Raw genomic sequence first — 20,229 nt, 5'->3', positions numbered from 1 at the left:
AGACAAATACACCATGTGTTCATGTTTATAGAGGACAGTCTTGTCTTTCTGCCCTTTCCCTCTAGTGAGTGTCTATAGATGCATGCTGCTTATATTCTTTACTCTTGTGTGAGGAACCAACATGGTAGCTGGAAACAAGTTGCAGTACCACTACTGTGAGAAGTGCAATATCAGCATGGGCTCTCCATCCAGGTAACGTACCCTCTCTGAATACTCTCCCAATACAAACAGCATTCTCAACATAGCTTCCCAGCACCCCAAATAATCTATGGCACAACTTAGCAGTTTTGGCTAGGAGGCAAAATTTGGCAATAGAAGTAAATATTCACAAAAGCCAATAGGGTCTTATGATTTCAACTGGCTGTGAAACATCCATGTTAAAATCTCAAGGACCACATATGAGCTTTCTCTGGGCAAGGGGCACCACTATAGTCTCAGCTACTCAGGAAACAGAGAGGAGACCACTTGAGTCCAGAAGTTCAAGGCCTGCCTGGGTAACATGGCAAGACTGTTTAACAAAAAACAAAACAAGACCAAAAAAAAAAAAAAAAAAAAAAACCCAAAAAACCAAAAAACCAAAAAAACCCAAAACAACAGCAAGAAAAAAAACTTTCTAGTCAGATGTGATGGCACACACTTGAAATCACAGAACTTCAGAGGCTGAGTCAAGAGGATCATGTATTTAAGGTTATCCTGGGCCACAAATACATTTTAAAGGTAAAAAACTTTCTAAGTTGGAGTATAGTTGAGAGCATATGCTTATCATGTTCATGGCCCCAGTTCAGTTTTTAGATACAAACCAGACTAAAACCATGATCATAATATGAAGGACAGCGAACTCTGGGCCTATCAGATGTCCCTGCCATAGTGAACTCTATGAACCAATATGATGTATCTCCCGCCTTCAGCACATCCTCTGCCCTAATGTGCACTTTCAGCACTCCTGTGCACACTGTCAGCCTTGGGTACATAGACCCCTGTCTTAACAAAAATACACAGGAGTGGCCTGAAGCTTCAGTCTGTAAGAAGACTGGGATTCTGCACACAGATGAACATCCACATTGTAAGCTGAGCTGGTGAGATTTACACACAGGCCCTTCTCAGAGGAAACACTACTGATACCTTCAGAGATATCAGGCAAAGGGCCAGACATCATCCCTGAACAGCACTCACTGTGGATATTCCCCAGAGGAGGTTGGTCTCTCTTCCCTGGGCCAACAGATGGACACTAGAAAGCATCTGCAGGACTACCTACCTTCTTCCGGCCATATAGCAAGAGCTCACGGAACCGCTCAGTATCCTTCTCCAGAACGCTGGTGGTCGCTGTCTGACTATCTGTGAGAAATGACAGCTGGGCCTCCCCTGATTCTTCCTCTTCCACTTGTTCAACAGCCTCATTAGTAAAATCTATCAGGTTTGCTTCATTGGGTGACTTCCCAGGAAGCCACACAGTTCTGTGGTCTCGTAACAAAAGCTCTGCAATGTCTGTTCCCACCACGGTCTACAGGATAAATGGGGATAGGATGGAGAGCAACATAAGACTTTATTAGAAACAAGGCTTCCAGCCAGATGACAATTCCTATGCTGTCAAAGCTTGGTCAGGTCTACATAGGCAGCACATGTTAGACCTCAAGAAAGAAGCCTGACTCTTCATGTGGGCACGGACACACTAGTCCTAGCCTCCCCTAAGGCTCAGGTGTCAATTCATCCCAAATCTTACACCTCCCTTTTTGTCCTACTTGCCCTGGTTGGTGCCATGACGCTTTTCCTGAGGAAGCATAGCATGGTAGGACGCTCTTCCTGAAGGAGCACTGTATGGCAGGTTTGACACTGCCCACAGTTCAGGATAGGAACAGGGAACAGATTCTGAGACCAAAGGCAAACAGGGGAGAACATTTAAGAAGTAAAAAGGGAACATACCCCATTCTGTCTGCATAACAGAATAATGAAATTCCAAAGAAGACTTGCAGACTCTTTGTCAATTAAACTTTCATTCTGCAAACATTTTGTCGCCTTGTTCTGTGCAAAGTTAATAACATCTACTTTGTGGGTATCATCTCTGGGGAAAGAATGAACATGCAGTAAATGGTGGTACCAAATCTGAGCCAAACTCAGCAGCCGCCATTATGAGATATCGCAACAAGGAACCTTACTTGCCGAGAGGTCCCGGGAAGGAGCGCATCTCTTCCTGCTCAGGTGTGTGCTGCAACAATGTCTGCAATGAGATGGGCAGAGTGGCTCATGTGTTCAGTCAGAACTACCAGCAGACTGAATCACAGGAATCATTCCTGGGACAACACCCATCCCTCCATACAGAGGGTGAAGGTGCTTAGTACAATTATATGAGCATGAACTACAAGGTAGGTTTTCAATTTTTAAACAGAAAAGCCCCACTTGGGTCTTGACAGATGTGAGAAGAGAGGCTTCTGAATCTGCAGAGTAAACGTGCCCCCAGTCTCTGTCCATTGCTGAAAGCACAATCAACCCATATCTAAAAACTGCAGCATCTGCTTAAAGTGGTGACTTCTAAAGAGCCATCCTCTAAACACAATGAAAGCCCTATAAGCTGAATCTTCCCAGGAAAGCACATTTTCCAAGGCTGTGGGGTGCAGAGAGCACCACAGGTCCCCACTCACCTCCAAGCTGTGGATCTCCACCAGTGCAGGCTGTCCTTCTGAAGGCAGGTTGGGAATCACTTTCAGCAGCTGACCACCAGGACCAAACCTGGCACAGACATGAGGCACTGTAAACTTCTCAGGAGAGGTTGGTCTTGATGGAACTGAATTTAAATAAATAGAAAGAGAAATAGTGAGCTAGCTGGTCATGTCCTACAGCTTCAGAGCCAGATTCCCAGCTCATGCTTCTTGCCCAAGCTCCCTGCCCAGGTCAGCTTCAGATTGTCACAGAGCACCAAGAGCAAAAGAACTGAGCAACTCACACACAAAATTTCTCACCGACTCATAGTTCAGTTAGGAGAGCTCTCAGCTACACCTTTCAAGCTGTGCCTTTCAGGGGGGAGTCAGAATGGGACACTGGCACAAATCAGGACAAGAGTCTCTCAGGGGAACTGCTCACCCACATAGCCAGTATAGAAACACAGAGAAGAGCCACCCAAGGCTTGACTACAAAGGAAACTGGACCCCAAGTCACACATTAACACTGTACATGTGGTCAAGCAGACAGCTTGACCTTGAGCCAAATGTCAATCCAAGAGCCAGCACTGACCTGTACCAAAAGCCATGTCATTAAGGACAGTGGGCACAGAGTGCAAAGAGGAGCTGATTGGACTCCCTTGTTCTATCCCAACTTAGTGGCTGCACTCTGAACTGCTGAGACGCACCTTGCTCCACAGCAGGCCAGGAGGTGTCTGCAGGGTAGTTGTACTCTGGAAAACCATGGGCACCGCTGAAATGGCTGGCATAGGTGCCATAGGCATAATCACCATGAAATGAGCCTGGGGCATGAGGGGCCTCAAAGGAACCGCCAATCACATTGTGGCTTCTGTAAATCTGACTCTTAGGAAAGAAATCAAGCAGAGAAAGTGAGTTCCCATGAACACCAGAAAGACTATGGATACACTCTTAAAACTAGGCAGAGACAATGTTGGGGCTAAGACAGACACCTGCTCTTCCCCATCAGGCCTACCCAGCACACCTGGTGTGAATGGGAGCTGAGGCTGCTGCGGCGGCTGGGCAAGCTATGAGTGCTGCGCAGGCTCCGTGCTGAGTGTTCGCTGTGGATGCTGCGCCTGTCTACTTCTTCTCCATAGGGGTCCCTGTGGAGCTCAGTGTCATCATCGAAGCTTCCCGTGAAACGAGGGTCATACCTCCAGTGATCATCACATTTCTCAGGTCTAGAGTAAGCAAGGGACCAAGGCAGGGAGTTGGAAGAATAGCTCTCTGGGACTATATGTAACTACCAGGAACTTCCCAAGGCTGCAGCTAGCTCTTACTGCTCACTGCCCTCTGTTTACCCCTCTATCCTGAGGCAATCTTCATACTGAAGAAGGTTGGTTAGTTACAGCTAACCTTGTAAGCCTTGCACAAGAAAGCAAATCCTAGGTTTAGAAGCAGGTAATCTCAGAGAGCACAGTCCCTTTCTGGGGTTATGGGCAAGATGGAAAAGGAACTGAAGAAAGGAAGCAGACCTCAGGTATTCCCAGAGCTACTTGGAAGAAGCACATTTGAGTCAGCTCTCCTCCCATAGGTCAGAGGTGGACACAGGGAAGGGTGGCCAGAGCTTCCTCCTTCAGACACTAAGAGATTACTTCCCAGAAGTTCCAGAACTATATATAGCTGATTATTCCCAAAGACAAGAGAAGGGCAAGCAAGAGCACCACCCAGCTTCCTCCAACTTTCTTCATACAAATGCATTTGACCAACCTGTCACTGTAAGCATAGCTTTCCTTCCTGTACGGGTCATGTTCAGCATCATACCAGTACCTCCGGTCCCAGGTGCGAGGGTCCCTGAAGCGAGACCCATAGTAACGATCCCAGCGGGCTGGGTCTGTAAGTGAAGAATGACGGATGAGTGCAGCTGCAACACATAGAAGACCTGCCCAGCTCCCCTGAAGTCTGTGGACAGCCTGTGGACAGAGTAAAGGGCAAGCATGGCCCAGAGAACGAGCCCTGACCCGGAGAGGCCAGCTGCCCCCTGCCCATGCTGTAGCAGTCACTGGCTATTTTCTCAATGCCAGTATTTGGACTGAAAAAGGAAAAGGCACTCTAAGAGTTCCATATTAAGTTCTTTTTCACTCTTTTGGTTTGTTTTGTGATGTGAGGAATGAAACCTAAGGCTTCAAGAATAGCGAGATGCACCTCCCCCCGAGGGGGGCCAGCCTCACCAGGCCACAGAGGAAGACAATGCAGCCACTCCTGATGAGACCTGATAGACTAGGGTCAGAAGGAAGAAAAGGAAGACCTCCTCTATCAGTGGACTTGGGAAGGAGCATGCGTGGAGATGAAGGAAGGGGTTGGGAGGGGAGGAAGGAGGGAGCTACAGGGGTGATACAAAGTGAATAAAGTGTAATTAATAAACATTTAAAAAAATTATTACAAGCAAAAAAACAAAAAAAAAAAAAAAAAAAAAAAAAAAAAAAAAAAAAAAAAAAAAAAACAAGAGAATATAATTTCCCAAAAGGAAATAATCCTCTAACACCTTGATTTCAAAAATGATCTCTATAATTGTAAGATAATAAATATTGGGTTTTTAAAATAAACTTATTGATGAATTAAAAAACAAAACAAAAAAAAATAACCAGATGTATAGCTAGGTGCCACAGTTACAGCCCCAGTCCTGATAATATCTTTTAATAGTTATTCTCAACTACAGATTATTCTCATTCATCTTCCTAATATAATTCAGAATATTTAAGTATATCTGTGTGTGTTTGTGTGTGTATAAAGATTATTTATTTTTATATATACTATTTTGCTTGTATGTATGTCTGTGCCAGATCCCCTGGGACTAGAGTTACACCCAATTTTAAGCTGCCATGGCAGTGCTAGAAATTGAACCCAGGTCCTTTGGAAAAGCAGCCAGTGCTTTTAACCACTGAGCCATCTCTCCAGCTCATGTTTTAAGATATTTTAAGAATAAGTTCATTAAAAGCTAACTCTAAAAAAACAAGAGGTATTGTTTTAGGGACATGTGTACAATACTCCTGTTTAAAATTAATGCAAATGTTTAAGGGTTAAAAGGCCCCATGAGAGGACATGTGGACCTGTCAAGGGACTGCAGGCCTTGTGTCATAATAGCACACAGCAGGGTTGCTAAGGAACCCATAGCTTTTCCATAATCTGTTTTGCTACAGGGAAATATGGAGGCTTATGAAGTAACCGTAACTGCCACAATGAGCAGGCTACATCAGTCGCCAAGGAGCAGTGGCTTCTCAGTATTTCAGTATGGCATTGTGACTTGGGGAGGCAGCCTTGCATTCCATCCCAGCCTCATTAGCTCATACTTGAATAGTCACAAATGGATCAGGAAATCTCAGAATTAGTCACTACACTTCATGCCAATATGACAGAGACACCATACTGTAAGTACAATGTGACTTTTCAATGAAGTTAAAAAAAATCATTTTCAGATGCTCATAATTCTTAATTATTTTGGCTCTTGGGATAAAAACACAGGGCAGTGAAAAGAAAAGTGATCTTAAGTGACTTGCCAGACCATGACTTGCATATGGCTGCACAATCACAGGTAGTGGTTGCACAGTCCCTGCTAATGGCTACAACTTCTAAACATACCTCCATAATCATACTGGCCAGAGCCATAATTTGCATAGTAATCACTCTGACTGCTCCATCCACTCTTAGAATTATAGTATGCTTCAGGATATCCTTGCCTGAAAAAAAAAAAAAAGGAGCTAGTAAACATATTTAAGAATAGTATTTGTTTCTTAAAGTGTAATGAAAAATTAGCCAACCCAAAGCACATACAGACATTCTTGAAAGCAACTCAGCCATGGAAAATTCTAACCAGATCACAAGCAGAAACAAAGATGAGACTATGGCATTCCCCATCATAAAGCTACCTAAAACTGAGCTCCTCAAGATGACTGCTAGGTTGTGCTCAGCAAGAGAACCAATTCCCCTGTGTTTCAACACTGCATCCTAACAAGTTTTTATGTCATGCTGAGCAGCAATAAGGAGCAGTAAGCACAAACCAATCTAAAATTCCTACTGCTTTCTTTTTCTTTTCTTTTCTTTTTTTGTTTTTGAGACAAGGTCTCACTCTGTAGCTTAGGCTGGCCATAAACTCAAGACAATCCTCCTGCCTACATTCCACGTGATGGGATTACAGATTTGAGCCACAAGAAAATTACTGTCCTTAAGGGAAGGCCACTAGCTATGTGTGCTCAGTGTGGTCTTGGAGGAGTGGATCTATGAGGTGGGCCATAGATCAATAAGGAGATCAATAAGGAATTAGCTTCTTCTATGCCCAATAAACTGAACTGTGACCTTGACTTGTTACAAAAGGTGAGATTTAGGCAAAAAGGTGTAAGCACTTTTGGCACTCTCAGTATTGTCAAAAGCACTAAACATTGTTTTTAATTTTCTCATACCCTTTCAGGAAACTGCTCAGCTGAGCTTGATTATTTGGCTAGCATAGCATCTGCTTACTTCCAACAGCCTGGCCACAGGAATACCACCAACCTGGCCTTAACATTTCATTGAGGCTGGCTACTCCAGACCTTTATCTGTATGGCAGTGGTTCCAGAAAAACACTTTGATATAGAGCGAGATCAAGAGCATGCCACAACCTTAACTGCTCTCATCAACTTACTTACATACAGTTCAGTAAGGTCACAGACAAACGTTGAGAAATGTGTTCCACCTTAAACAGGTCCTACAGAGATATTTTCTTTCTAACACTGAGTATCACATCAACATTGAGTGTCCACACACACACAGACACAGAGACAAGAGAACAGACTCTCCTGCAGGCTGTGACTAATGAGGGCTGAAGACACTCAGAGGACCCCAAGAGCTGAAAGGAAGTGGAGAGCTGTAGTCATAGTGACAAATCACAATAATGGTAACTTGACCTAGCCTGAGGCTCTGTCACACAGTCACTCTTGGAAGTTAATTCATAAATGAAGTTGCAGTTAGACATATGGAAGGGAAACTGACACACTGTGAAGATACCCTGGCTCTGGCTCCTGTACTTTCTCCCTTCTGTACTCCAGCCAACAGATCACATGCCTCTTGCCTTCTCACAGATTTGAATCAGAAAGCTGAGCTGTATGAGTCCAAATGCTACTTTCCATTTAAATCCCTAAAATTCTCTCAAAATCAAGTGTATGTCCCTCTCTGTCTCTGACCCCCCCCCCCCCCCCCGTCCGCCATGTGTGCGTTAGGGATCAAATCCAGAGCCTCATAACTTCTAGGGAGGTACTCCAGGACTCATCTAAGCTGCAGTATTGCTATATTTCAAAAAGACCCAGAATGATCAGCCTGTATACAGTTCAGGGTGTACCTTTGGAGCAGGTTAACATTATGACTAGCTAAATGGACAAAGGTTCACATGCAAAGCAGTCTGCTTTCAGACAAGTTACCAAATACCTCCAAGAACCTACCTACAGAAAATTCTGAAAGCAAGTACACATATAACCTTAGGAGCGGTGACTTCCTAAGTAAAACAATGACACATCTTTATAGCAAAGTCAGATACCATAAGCACCTACGCCTGGGCTTGACTAATAAGGACAACTGTAAAAACTTAGGTAGCAGAGTTCACAGTGACCAAGGCCCACACACCACTATTTTGCACAATACGGTCAATAGCCTGGAGTAGATACGAGACCAAAAGCAGCCTCTGGGCAACTGAGAATGCAGATGGAACTTTGACCTAGCTCACAGACTTACTCAGAGGGCACAATATCAGAGTTCTTTCCAAATCTTTCCTTTATGACTACAAAAGAGAAGCATGGATAGCCAGAATAGTAGATATGCAGTTTTGGAGGGAATGAGGGGAGTTTTCAGCAAATTGGGCAGAGCTAGGCACAGAGCACAGCTTTTAGTCCCTGTATTAGAGATTACTTGCTGGATCTATGTATTATGCCATCTCTGTGATTAAGGGTCTCAAGACTTTGAAAACATCTGCAGCAGTCTAAGGAGCCCTAATCACCCACCAGAAAATTGCCAGCAGAATGGGTATGCCTACGACAGGAACAATCATCCAGCATACAGGCCACTTCTTTATGGACTTATACAGGGTCTGGTCTGGCTGGGGACAAATGTTAAGTGACAGCTCTTCTAGGATTATGGCAGTGTCTTAGTTCTTGTTTGCTCATGCTGACAAAATCGGTTTGTAGAATTCTCTACAGATAAAGAATTATTCTCATCACTAAGTTACCCTCACAGCCAGCAATACAAACAAGTGAGTATGAGAAAAGCAGCTGCATGGGATGCAGCTCCCACCTGGGAGTGAGCTGGTCAGAATAGTGACTTGCACGGGAGCTGGGCCGCTCAGGCTCAGAATGGCGATGGTTATCAGCATAAGCAGATGCTGAGCTGTCATAGGGTCTGTATCGAGGCTCATACAGGCCATACATGTCCTGTGGAAAGAAGTTTTAGGCATTGTTAGACTCCATGAAGAGCAGACATTAAGTGGTCAGGACTACGCTCTAAGTGCTTCATATGCCCACTGTCCAGAAGCAGTATCATGGGTAGGATTCTCTCATGAAAACAAAGCATAAAGAGCAATCCACATCAACAGGCAACCAGCAGCATCTCCCTAGGGACCTCCAGGACAATCTTCCCCCTGTTGTCTTAAACACACAGATGATATGATTGGAACAACACAAATGGACATCAGCCACCACCTCAGAAAAGCAACCAGACCAGGGATCCATGTGAATGAACCCTAAAACTGCTGGTTTTAAAAGTCTCACAAAGAAGGATATTGCTTGTTATTTTCAAATTGAGGGGAGATGTTTTTGTTTTGTTTGTTGTTGCTGTTTTGAGAATCTTATACTTAGCCTAAACTGGCCTGAAACTCACTATGCAGCTCACTCTGGCCTCAAACTTGTAAAATCCACCTTTATCAGCCTCCCCAAGCTTAGAATTATAGACATGAACCACCATATGTGGCTGACAGGGAGCAGACACAGGCCTATGGCCATGGCAGCTCTGGCCTAGTTGCTACAACACCATTCTAAGGTTCCTTCTGACCCATCATCCTGTACAGTGCCAGTGCCAACTGTTCTCAGGCCACACAAGAATTCAACACCACTTGGTCCCAAACACTGGAGGACTTGGGTCTTTCACCTTTCAGTAACACAATCTACCTAAGCTGAGTACTGATGAGTCTGGGTCAGAGGTAAGGAAAAGCTAACAGTGATCAAGCATACACACAGACACCACCATTTCAAATTACTGCAGGTTAAGCAGAACCTAAACAGTAGTTGTGAGCTTGCAGCACACCAGAAGAAGGCAGGAAAAAACCCAGAAAGCCTCCTATTCAGCAGCAGGCCTCCCACTCTGCAGGGTCACTTCTATATCCCTGAGATGTTTATGGCCCCTCGCCTCTTTTCATTACCACACATGGGTAATCTAACCTTTTCCCCCAGAGAGTTATTCTCAAGGAAGGACAGAAACATTCCTAGAGTTATTCTTGCCATTGGTTTCATGAGTTGTTTTGTTATTAAAATCATATGAAAGGTACCAGCAAATGGCTGGCTGGAGTTTGATCCCCAGAACCCACATGGCGGAAGGAGACGAAAATTGTCTTCTGACAATTGTGTGTATGCAAATACATACACACAAACACATGCAGGATAAAAAAAAAAATGTTTTAAAAAAAAAATATATATATATATATATATTATATGGAGGTGGAGGCAAGAGTATATGGACTTCAAGATAATCTTTAGCTACATATGAAGCTAAACAGGGGTAAATGAGGCCTGTCAAAACTAAAACCACCATATATCAAAGAGAGGCATGGTGAAACATGCTGAGGGCTGAGGCAGGATTTTAAGTTCACAGCCAACAACACACTGACACCCTGTCTCAAAGCACAAACAACAACAAAATAACATATACAATCTACCAAAGGCTAATCTACTCCCTAAAGGGGTCAGCATAGCACTATAACTTCAGCAAGCCCGTGAATGCTCTTGGAAACACGGAACTCTTTTTTTGTCAATCAGATGCTGGATTACACAAAAACTGCACTGGTAATACAAGCAATTCAGCATGCTACATCTGACAGGAACCTCTGACGAAGAACTTCATTGGTGGACAGGGAAGACTTTTTTCAGGGGCACCACATGGGTCAGAAGACAGGTCACTCCCGAGAGAAACAGCATAAGAGGAGAAAAAGGGGGTAAAGTGAGGGGAAAAAAGAGGGTTAAACGTCATGCTCTTACCTGGTAGTACAGGGAGGCTGTCCCAGGATCTGATGAGTATGGTGAAGGGTACTGAGACTGGTAGGCATCATACAGGGGTCTATAATAGTAGAAGGATGCCAAGTCTTGAGGTGCTGGGCCAAAAGTATTAGGAGGTGGTGGGTGTAGCCATGGCTGCTCTGACCGTACAGCTGCCTGGCTGGAGTTGATAGACGTAACCGATGCACTGGAGGACTGTGGTGGCCTAGGCAACAGCTGCTGGCCCATGTTGACAGGAGCTGGACTTGCTGGTGGCTGGGCCAAGCTTTCAGACTGTCCTTGTGTGGGTGGGCTTTCTGGATTTGAAGGCTCTGGACACGCTGCTTGGGGCACTTGTTGGGGAGAATTCTGTGGCCGAGGAGGCACCAGCTCTGGCTGGGCTCTTTCTAGGCTATCCTGGTCCTGGGCATCTTTTGTTACCTGCTGGTAAAAATGATCCTGGTTATGCAGCCCAGGCCCAGATTGTCTGGGATGATTGGCAAGAGCCTGCTGAGAAGCTGGGCCATCTGAATGAGATGGGCTATACATTCTCACAGGATTTTCCAAAGTTCTACTTAATGTGAAGTCTAGGGCGCCAATAGCTTCTTCCTGGTTACTAGGGTGATTTGCTTTATTATTATTATGTACCAAGGTACTGTTTGCAGGTGGAACTAGCATCACACTTGTACTTCCAGCAGAGCTATTAACAAACTCAGAAGGGCCCTTTTCTGCATTAGGATTCTGACTTTTAGGAAATGAGTTCTTTGGGATTGGAGGGGATAGCTGCTGAACCAACAAACTGGCAGGCTGGCTAGCAATCTTTTCAGAAGACCCAGAACCTCGAGGGACACAACTCTGTGTGGCACTGCTAGGCAAAGATAAGCCAATGACAGCACTGGTTGGAATTCCAGACAAAACAGCATGTTCTTCAGGATCACACCTGAGAGCCTGGTTGTTGCTCACTATGGATTTCTCCCCCACCACGGCATCTCCCCAGGGCTCATTCTTCTCATTAGGATTCAGTAAGGACACAGAAAAATTAATGGGCTGAGCCAAATTATAGCTTTGATCAGGCTGGGCAATCAGGACAGGTTGATTGTGCAAAGATTCAGTGGGTGGCGAGGACAGCAAACTCGCATAACCAGAACTTGCCTGCAATGAAAGAGCCTCCTCTTCTCCTACCTTGGGAGGGTTCTCAAGGTTCTCTGAAGCACCAGGAGGGTCTTGGTTCTGGAAGGGTGGCACAGACCCTGGTTTCCGTGACTGCTGTCCAGACATTCCTTTTTCTGGATGATGAATGACCTCTGAAGGTTTTGGTTTTACAGGGACATAAAGTGCAGGGGCAGCAGGAGCTAGGAGGACATTGCCACCAAAATCTGGCAGCTCATTTTGTGCCCACAGAGTTGTTGCTGGGCTCTCACACTTCACAGGCCCCTGGGCCCTGGCTGAGGACCTCTTCTCAGGCGTAGGGCGCACAGTATCCAAGGGTGGCCCTGCTGTGTGTGAAACCAGGTGTCCAGCCTCCCCAGTGGTGCTAAGTGGCGGAGAGCAGGCCTGAGGTGCACACAAGGTCTCCATGTTGTCTGGTGGCTGTTCCAAGTTTCCTGGGGTGGCATCAGGTGGTCCAACAGCAGCCCTGTGCTTCTTCTGGCAGTCCCGGGTCCCTCTCACTTCAACCACCATGTTGGCACGATCTGCTTCAACTGGTTTCACTCCAACCAAGTGGGATTTTACTGGCTCAAAAGAACTATTTGCACTAGTCTGGAACACTCCTGTAGGTTTTGGAGGGCTTGGGGTTGAAGGCTGAGATAGGCTGCTGCAGTAATTTTGGCTCCCAGTTACCTCACCTGTTTCTCCTCCAACAGGAGAAGAATCAATTTGCTTAAAAAAACTCCCTGAAGTATCATCTTCAAGTTTTCCAACTTCTTGTTGAATGAATGTGCCCACCAATTCTTGGGGTCTGGCTGACCCAGGAGGACTTCTGTGGCTGTGGCTGCTGTAGCTGGACGATACACTGTCAGGTCGTATAGGGTGCAGTGGTACATCAGGAGCTTCAAGATTTAGGGCCTCACCTCTGGTGAGGCCCACAGTAACAGGCTTGGAGGCAGCTGGTCCAGAAAGGGACCCATATCGGAACTGATCACTCAGGGAAAAGGGATCCACATTCAGGGTTTCACGTGGCAAAACTTCTTGATTCTGAACAAATTCTAAGTTCTCAACATTCTCACACTGTGGCCCACTAGCACAGTGGGACCCCGCACCCAAAGTATTACCCCACGTGTCACTAGCAGGGGTCACAGGGGTCTGTTTGTCAAGCCGGATGCCCGCAGACTGAGAAAAGTAAGGTTGGACATCTTCCTGAGCAGCCTCGCTACTCGGGCCTTTAAGAAAGGCCTGGTAGGCACCACCAGCAGGTGGTGGTGGATGGCCCAATCTGGAGGTAGAAGAGAAGCCATCCACATCCACTTTGTCATCAAGACCTGCTTTTTCAGATGAGAGATCCTCCTCATTTTCTGTCTCCTCCCCTTGAAAAAACATTGAGAGAGCTCCAGAGGCTGCCTCTTGCAGGGAATGGTTAGCTGCAGCCTCTGGGGGACAGTGCACCTGATTTCCAGGGCTCTTTCCCTGAGTGAAGGGATTCACATGGGCAGGGTCTGGCAGATGTTCTTTATTCACTCCTGGATTCTGCCTGAACTCTGGGCTTGCCCACATATTTCCAACTCTGGAATTCTGCTCAAAAGTATGTTTAGGGGGGAAGCTACTCAATGAGTGATTTTTACTTTGCTGGTGGGCTATCTCATTCCCTTCACCACTGGCTAAGGATGCTGAAGTAGATGTTAATGGGACTTGGGGCTCATGGCCAGGTCCCCGATGTAGACTAGATGGAGAGGGAAAATGGGGCAAGCTGGCAGCCTGGGACCCCATGTTCTGAACAGGTCCCTCCAGGTAGGGCGAGTGATGCTGATAGGAGGGCTGAGGGCCTCCCTGTACTGGCCCCCACTGACCTGGCATCTGTGGCTGAGGGAGGAAAGGAGATGCTGCTTGGGCCACAGCACCATCATGTGGGGTGTGCCTATTCATGGGTTGGTCAGACCCAGACCCACTGTCATTCAGATGGCCCCCATGAGGCTGCTCAGGACCCACTCCTGGAATGTAGTGAGGTGGATGTGGCAGCATCTGGACTTCAGGTCCTGAGCTGGAACCAACCTCAGCACTCCTGTTCACCTCCAGCCCAGGCAGGGAAGAAGGGATAGCTGCAAGAGGAAATGCACTGGTATCTGCTCTAGGCTGTGACAGAGTTCCTGACAGAGGCTCATGAAGTCCTGTGGAATCATCCCCAGCATTTGTGGGAGGCACAGGCAAACCAGGCCACTGAGAAAAAACAGAGAGGGCTGGGCCAGGCAAATTGGGCAGGCCGCTTTTGGATGAACTGCCCACTGGTATGTTTTGTCTATTAAAAGCAAACGGATCCGTTACTGGCTGCAATGGGCGTGTTATGGGAGCCACTGGTGCATTATTACTGGCTGGCTTCCTGTAGGGGCTGTTGGCCCAGAACATGCTCCGAGGATTCCCAGCTGGGGGTGGTCCTGCCACTCCAGATGGCACTGCCTGAGGTGGTGGCTGCATGCTGTAGTCTTTCACTCAAGGAGATGCTGCTTATAGAAGAGGCAGGGTTGAGCTGTTCTTTAATTTGTGCTAAAAAAGAAAACAGAAGAACATAAAGTCTTGGCTGTAATCAATAAAACTATGACAATAAAGAGACTAAATGTGATTTCAAATCATTTAAATACCAAGGATACCACCTCTTCACATCCCTACCTGACATTGTCAGGGCCAAGAAACCACCTTATTGCCTGTTTTAACACAGACTACCAGATATTGCTTAGTCCTTGACACTTTTCTAAGCCACCACTACCACTTCCAGAAACAGCCAATTCCACTCTTTAAGAAAGAAACACGCATATCATGTTTTTTGTAATGTTAGTACTTTGAGTCTAGAAATGAATTGTTTGCTCTTTCAAAAACAGTTATAAAGTTACCAAATACGTTTACCCCACCAAGTGTAATCTCTAGGGTTGTCCTCTGAAAACAATGAAACAAAGTTGCCTCTGACCACTAAAGTTTCTAACAAGGATGGACTGAAAATCCCAAGAATTTACAGCAGTTTTGCGGGACTCACATTTTCAACAGGCAGATCCCAGAAAACCTCAGAAAAAAAGAGAGGGGGCAAGATCCTCACCCGTGTTTTTTGTTTGTTTGTTTTGTTTTTGAAAAAGGCACAATTCAAGTGTGGCACCTTGAAAGCCCTTTTCTTTGTATCAGCCCTTCTTCCTGGCACCACCCTCAAGAAGAAATTTATTTAGCTAAGCCTCAGAAAAATAAAGCAAAGGCATTTAATTCATAGATTTACACTTTGTTCTTAGATATCTTTCTGATACTCAGATTTAAAATAAAAACCACTGAGAGATGTGTTTTAAGTAAAGCAATTTACAAAAGGTCTCTAATCCCTGTCTAAATGTTAGTTCTATTAATCTATTAACTCAGTTCCATTACTGCCCACATACACTCCTTCCTATATTAACAGAAGACTATCCAACTGCCTAGCGCCTGAAATGACTACAATGAAACTTCAATTAGAAGAAATGCCAGGAGTTTATAAGGGTCTAACTTGTCATCATTTTAGGTAAGAAAGAATATTGCTGTTTCACTGTACATGAACCGAAAGTAGAAGAACAGCTTCTCCACCTCTACTTATCTGACCAGTTGCAGAGCCACTACACATGCAATAACATGGATCTAGACCCTGCCTAGACAGCATAAAAGGCAGCTGAGGCTGTCCTTCATCTCAAGAATGTCAAACACCCCAGACAGTTAAAAACAAACAGGCAAAGACTAAACTAAAATACAATATACTATAAGGTGTCAATAAGTTGGGTATAAATTGAGCAGCTCAAAGCAACTACCTCTCTCTGCAGCTAGTTTCTATAGTCACAGAAAGAACAGATTTTTTTCCCCTAAAGTTTCTTCTGTATTTACTTTTAATAAGATTTTACCATAATTTACCAAGATTTTCTGCAATATGCCTGTTTCAGGTGAAACAATCTTGCGACTTGAACATTATTCTTTTAATTTTCTTTACTCACAAACAGAAAGATAATGAACCGCCTATCATTTATCTCAGGATTATAGGCACTTTTATTCCGTTCAACCAGTTATCTACTTTTCAAAGAAAAGCACCTGTTTCAGTTGAGATTTACTGATCTCAAGGATGCAGTCATTATTCATAAACCCAGCTTTGCAGCTCTATTGCCTCATATATACATACATACTTACACAAAACATTTTAAGTATGACTCTGTGTGACAGAGGTATTTAAAACATGCCCCCTCCTGTCATTGCCACTAACTTAACAGCTGTAAACTGTAAAACACAGGGGCACCCAAAAACATTAGTGAGCTCCACTCTGCCAACAATCGCCCTGGTGGAAACTGCTGGTGATAGGTGATACACTTATCAGATAGACAACATACACACCTCTCTTATAAGTCAAAATCTGAACCAGAAGGCATCAGCAGAAGAGAAAGAGCTATACGTTATGTGAAGAAGACACACGAGGCCATTCATGAATGTCCACAGAAACAAGACAGGATATTAAAACCTGCACAGTATCTCAAGAGAAAATTCCAAGGGCAATTTGGAGATTCACTTAGCTAAATACCACTAGGAGTAACGAATCACAAGAGGAAGCAATCTCTACTTTGCCTCTTATCTCATCTGCAAGACATGAGCACTGAAACCCTAGGAAAGGGTTATGTGGACAGAAAGTGCAAGGAAGCTGCACTGTAAAGCAACCAGCAAAAGGACCCGCAGGGACAGTAATCTGTGAGTCTGCTATTTTTTTACCGCCACATTCAGAATGGAAACAGCCTCTAGTTAACACATTTTAAAGAAAATCTTCATCAGTGCACGACCACTCCACAAGCCACTTAAAAACTTGTGTAAGCAAAAGCAGTTAGAGTTGATTTACAGTAATGAGTGTCTGGACACTCCGCTGCAATGCTGACATTCTTCTGCACTTTGATAGAAAACAATCCGCGACCTCCCTTGCGACATCCAGCTCCACAAGCCAAGAGATTACAAATAAATGCTGCTACTCCCTGGTTCAAATGAAAATGTGTCCCACCACCAGCTCTGCGTAGGAAGTCTTCGAGTCAATGAGACTCAAACACCTTCAGAACCCAGCAAACGTCTCGTTTGGCGATTTCCTGCACCTGCCTTCGTTTTAAAGAAGTTGCAGTTTTCCTCTGAGGCGTCACTGGCCATGCTAACACTCCATCCCCAGCGGCCGACCAGTTCCCACAGCCCAGACCCGGCATCGGCCTCCCGTCAGGCTCGGGAAACGCAAGCCCCGGACAACCCACTGTGACGACCAGGCCCGTGGCCTGCCCGGTGTCTCAGCAACAGGAGGCCGGGCACTGCCGTTCTCCCCAGGCCTGACAGCGTCTCTGGAGATGCGCTCGCCACTCCAGGCTAGGCCTGATGCTCATTGCGCCTGCCTGGCCTCCGCAATGCTCGCCCGCCCGCGGTCCTCCGCCGTGCTCCACACACTCAGCCCTCACCCGCGCAGCTGCGGTTCGCCTCTCAGGCGCCGCAAACTGAAACCCAGCCAGCGACCGCGGCGGCAGTAGAGGGAACCAGAGCGTACTCAGCAGCAGCCGCAGCCATCTTGGCACATCCGGCTCCAGTCGCCGCCGCCGACGTGTCCGACGGCTACGTCAGCGCGCGGCCCGCCCCTGGATCGCCCCGCCTCTCGCCTCAGTCCAGTCTTCCGCTACCTCACCCCCTTGGCAGCGCTCTGTACTTGTCTTCAGCGCCTCAATCTCGCCACGCCCCTTTAGGATCTGCCTCCTCTCCTGTCCTCTTCATTTTGACCCGCCCCTAGGCTCCTCCCCCTCCCCCCGCCCATTCCCTTTAGCACCTCCTTTCCGTCCTGCCCCTTTTGACTCCGCCCCTCGTTCTTGTCCAGTCTTTAGGCGCCTCATCCCTTCGCCCCACCCTCTAGGGCTCCGCCCCTCTGCGTCACTCCTTTACAACTCCACCCCGTGGCCCCGCCCCCACCCACCTGCCCCGTCAAGAGCGCGGACCCCGCCTCCCGACGTCGCCCTGGTTATGCCGGTTCTGTCTTGCACCCCTCCTGCTTTAGGATTTGACGAGACAGGATTCTTCAATCCTGTCAAAGACCCCCAGGGAGAAACAGTCTTGAAAGACCGAAGACAGCAGCTCGGCTGAGTCCAGAGCCCCAGCAGCGGGCCCTGCCTCCCGCCCCTTCCCCATTTTTCCGTTGGATTCCCCTGAACGCCGGCGGGACGACTGCGCGTGCGCCACCCTTCTTGCTCTAGTGGACAGGCGGTCGTCCTCTGCCGGCTATCCATGCACATGCGCAAATCCTCATCCGTTGCTTGGTTACGGCTTTCAGCTGCAGCCTGCCTTGTGCGTTTCGCCCGGCTAAAGAGGAACGCCTTTCCTCTAACCTCCCTCACGACTCCTCCCGCTGGCGCGCAGCTTCAAGACCCCCGCTGAGCGCTGGATTTTTTAGACCATGGACGTCAGCAGGTCAGGCTTGCGTTTGTCGGTGCTGAGGCTCTCCAGACAAGGGGAGTGCTGTCATCCGGGAAGTGGCTAGGTCTGGCCCTCTCACCTGTACTTCAGGGGCATGAAGCTGATGCGTCTGTGAACCCGGAGGCAGGGAAGGAGGAGGGAGTGTGGTGGAGCTCGCCAGAGCTCAGCTACGCAAGCAGAGCCGTGAGCGCTGAGGGCCAGGTTCAGCTCGACTGACGTGGCACTGTGGGACATTCTGTAAAGCTAACATTTGTCTTTCGAGAGCCAGGTACCAACTTATTTCAACACAGAACGCTTGGTAGACTTAACCCTAGGCCCCTAGAGAGAAGCAGCAAACACAGCCCCCAGGTGGTTAGAGCTACATAATAAAAAGGTCTTTTCTTAACAACAACAAAAACCAAAAAACACCAATAATAAATAATAAAATGCAGGGCCTCCACCCTCAGGCCCCAATGGGTAAAGGGCGGAGGATGTTAGAGAGGCAGCTAGGCTGGGTCATATCTCTAACTTCTGTCCTAAGGTAGAGACAGAACTCACTACCTGTAGACAGGCTGGTGTCATGCAGCCAAGCTAATCTGGACTCCCTCTGTCAGGGGGTCCCTGACAGAGACTCCCTTGTAAGGCTCAGTCTGCACCCACATGCCCTGCTGTGTTGACTTTAACCTTTCTGGGCACTGGGAAAGCCACTGGATAGTCTGAGGACTGGAATAGGGTACTTTATGGCATATGCTGAGGCAACAGGCACAAACTAGGCCTGCTTGGGACAGGTATGGCACACGGTGACTCATGTGTCTAGGGGTACTACTGGTTATGCCTCCTTCCCTTTGCCTGGGGAGGCTTCATCTATTTGGAAGTTGGGCACAGCGTCTCCAGCACCCTACAGTGGCATGGAGTCAGCATCTGGTATAAAGTTGTTACAGCCTAGGCTGCCCAGCAGAGCACACAGGACTTCCAGGCATGGAGGCCATGTCAGAAATTCCCTGCCCTTTCTGACACTGTGACCAGCACTTGGTGACATTATATTCTCTGTATCTCCACCCAGTCAGCTTCTTCCAGTAGCTTCACTGTCTGGTGTGGTGGCCCCTGGGCGATTACATATAGCTGGTTCATATTGAGTTGGGTTATGAACATAAAATATAAAGATAGGTAAGCATTCACAGTGACTCATTGGTGAATGTTTATTGAATGTTGAAACTGCAATATTATGAATATGTTGGATTGAATAAACCACTTATTAAAAAATTATGCCTTTTCCTTAATGTAACTAGGAAATGTAAAATTCCACATGTGGCTGGCAGTACATTCCTCCTGGACAGTGCTGGTCTAAATGGTATGTATGTACTTGGCATCCCTAGCCTAAGGCTTGTAGTGTCCTTGAGTCAGAAAGCCATGTAGTACTGGCTCCTTTCTGACACTGAGAAGCCAGGGACAGGTCTCTGAGGCGTGCTAAAGGAAGAGGTAGCAGTGTTGGCGAAGAGAGGATAACCCTTGGCCTCAAGCCTCTGTCCCTCATACCTACTAGGTGTAGTCCCAACCTCAGGTGTGCTTGGTGGTCTGTGCCTGCTCTCTGTGCGGCACTGTGCTCAGTGACCTTCAGCATGGACATGGAACCTGGAGAGGAAAAAGTGTAGTCCCTGAGCAGCTCGCTGCAAGAGCTGTCAAAGCAGCAGCCCCTCCTTCCTGCTCCAGCCTGTGTCTGCAGTAAGGGCACCACAGGAGCTGTCCACAATGGT

At 46.8% G+C, this 20,229-nt stretch overlaps 1 protein-coding gene across 7 annotated transcripts in view; it reads right to left on the bottom strand.

The window, feature by feature from the left end:
- Positions 1–17,621, bottom strand: part of Sec16a (SEC16 homolog A, endoplasmic reticulum export factor) — a 34,673-nt gene extending 17,052 nt beyond the window's left edge. For 3 of the 7 annotated variants that reach the window (XM_055599876.1, XM_055599877.1, XM_055599878.1), the window contains exons 1-11: positions 17,497–17,621; positions 10,880–14,572; positions 8,928–9,064; positions 6,252–6,349; positions 4,383–4,506; positions 3,655–3,853; positions 3,341–3,515; positions 2,637–2,779; positions 2,154–2,215; positions 1,921–2,059; positions 1,256–1,501 (exon numbers count right to left, since the gene is read on the bottom strand). In XM_055599876.1, the coding sequence (XP_055455851.1) occupies positions 1,256–1,501; positions 1,921–2,059; positions 2,154–2,215; positions 2,637–2,779; positions 3,341–3,515; positions 3,655–3,853; positions 4,383–4,506; positions 6,252–6,349; positions 8,928–9,064; positions 10,880–14,503 (4,947 nt within the window). In that variant the 5' untranslated portion in view covers positions 14,504–14,572; positions 17,497–17,621. The remainder of the gene's footprint in view (positions 1–1,255; positions 1,502–1,920; positions 2,060–2,153; positions 2,216–2,636; positions 2,780–3,340; positions 3,516–3,654; positions 3,854–4,382; positions 4,507–6,251; positions 6,350–8,927; positions 9,065–10,879; positions 14,573–17,496) is intronic. The other 4 variants (XM_055599879.1, XM_055599881.1, XM_055599882.1 and 1 more) reach the window with 4 other exon arrangements.
- Positions 17,622–20,229: the final 2,608 nt, after the last annotated feature.

This window comes from Psammomys obesus, unplaced genomic scaffold (genome assembly GCF_907164565.1).
Source record: "Psammomys obesus unplaced genomic scaffold, mPsaObe1.curated_primary_1811, whole genome shotgun sequence".
Classification (NCBI taxonomy): domain Eukaryota; kingdom Metazoa; phylum Chordata; class Mammalia; order Rodentia; family Muridae; genus Psammomys; species Psammomys obesus.
Note: the sequence above shows the minus strand (reverse complement) of the source record. Positions and strands in the feature narration are given on the sequence as shown.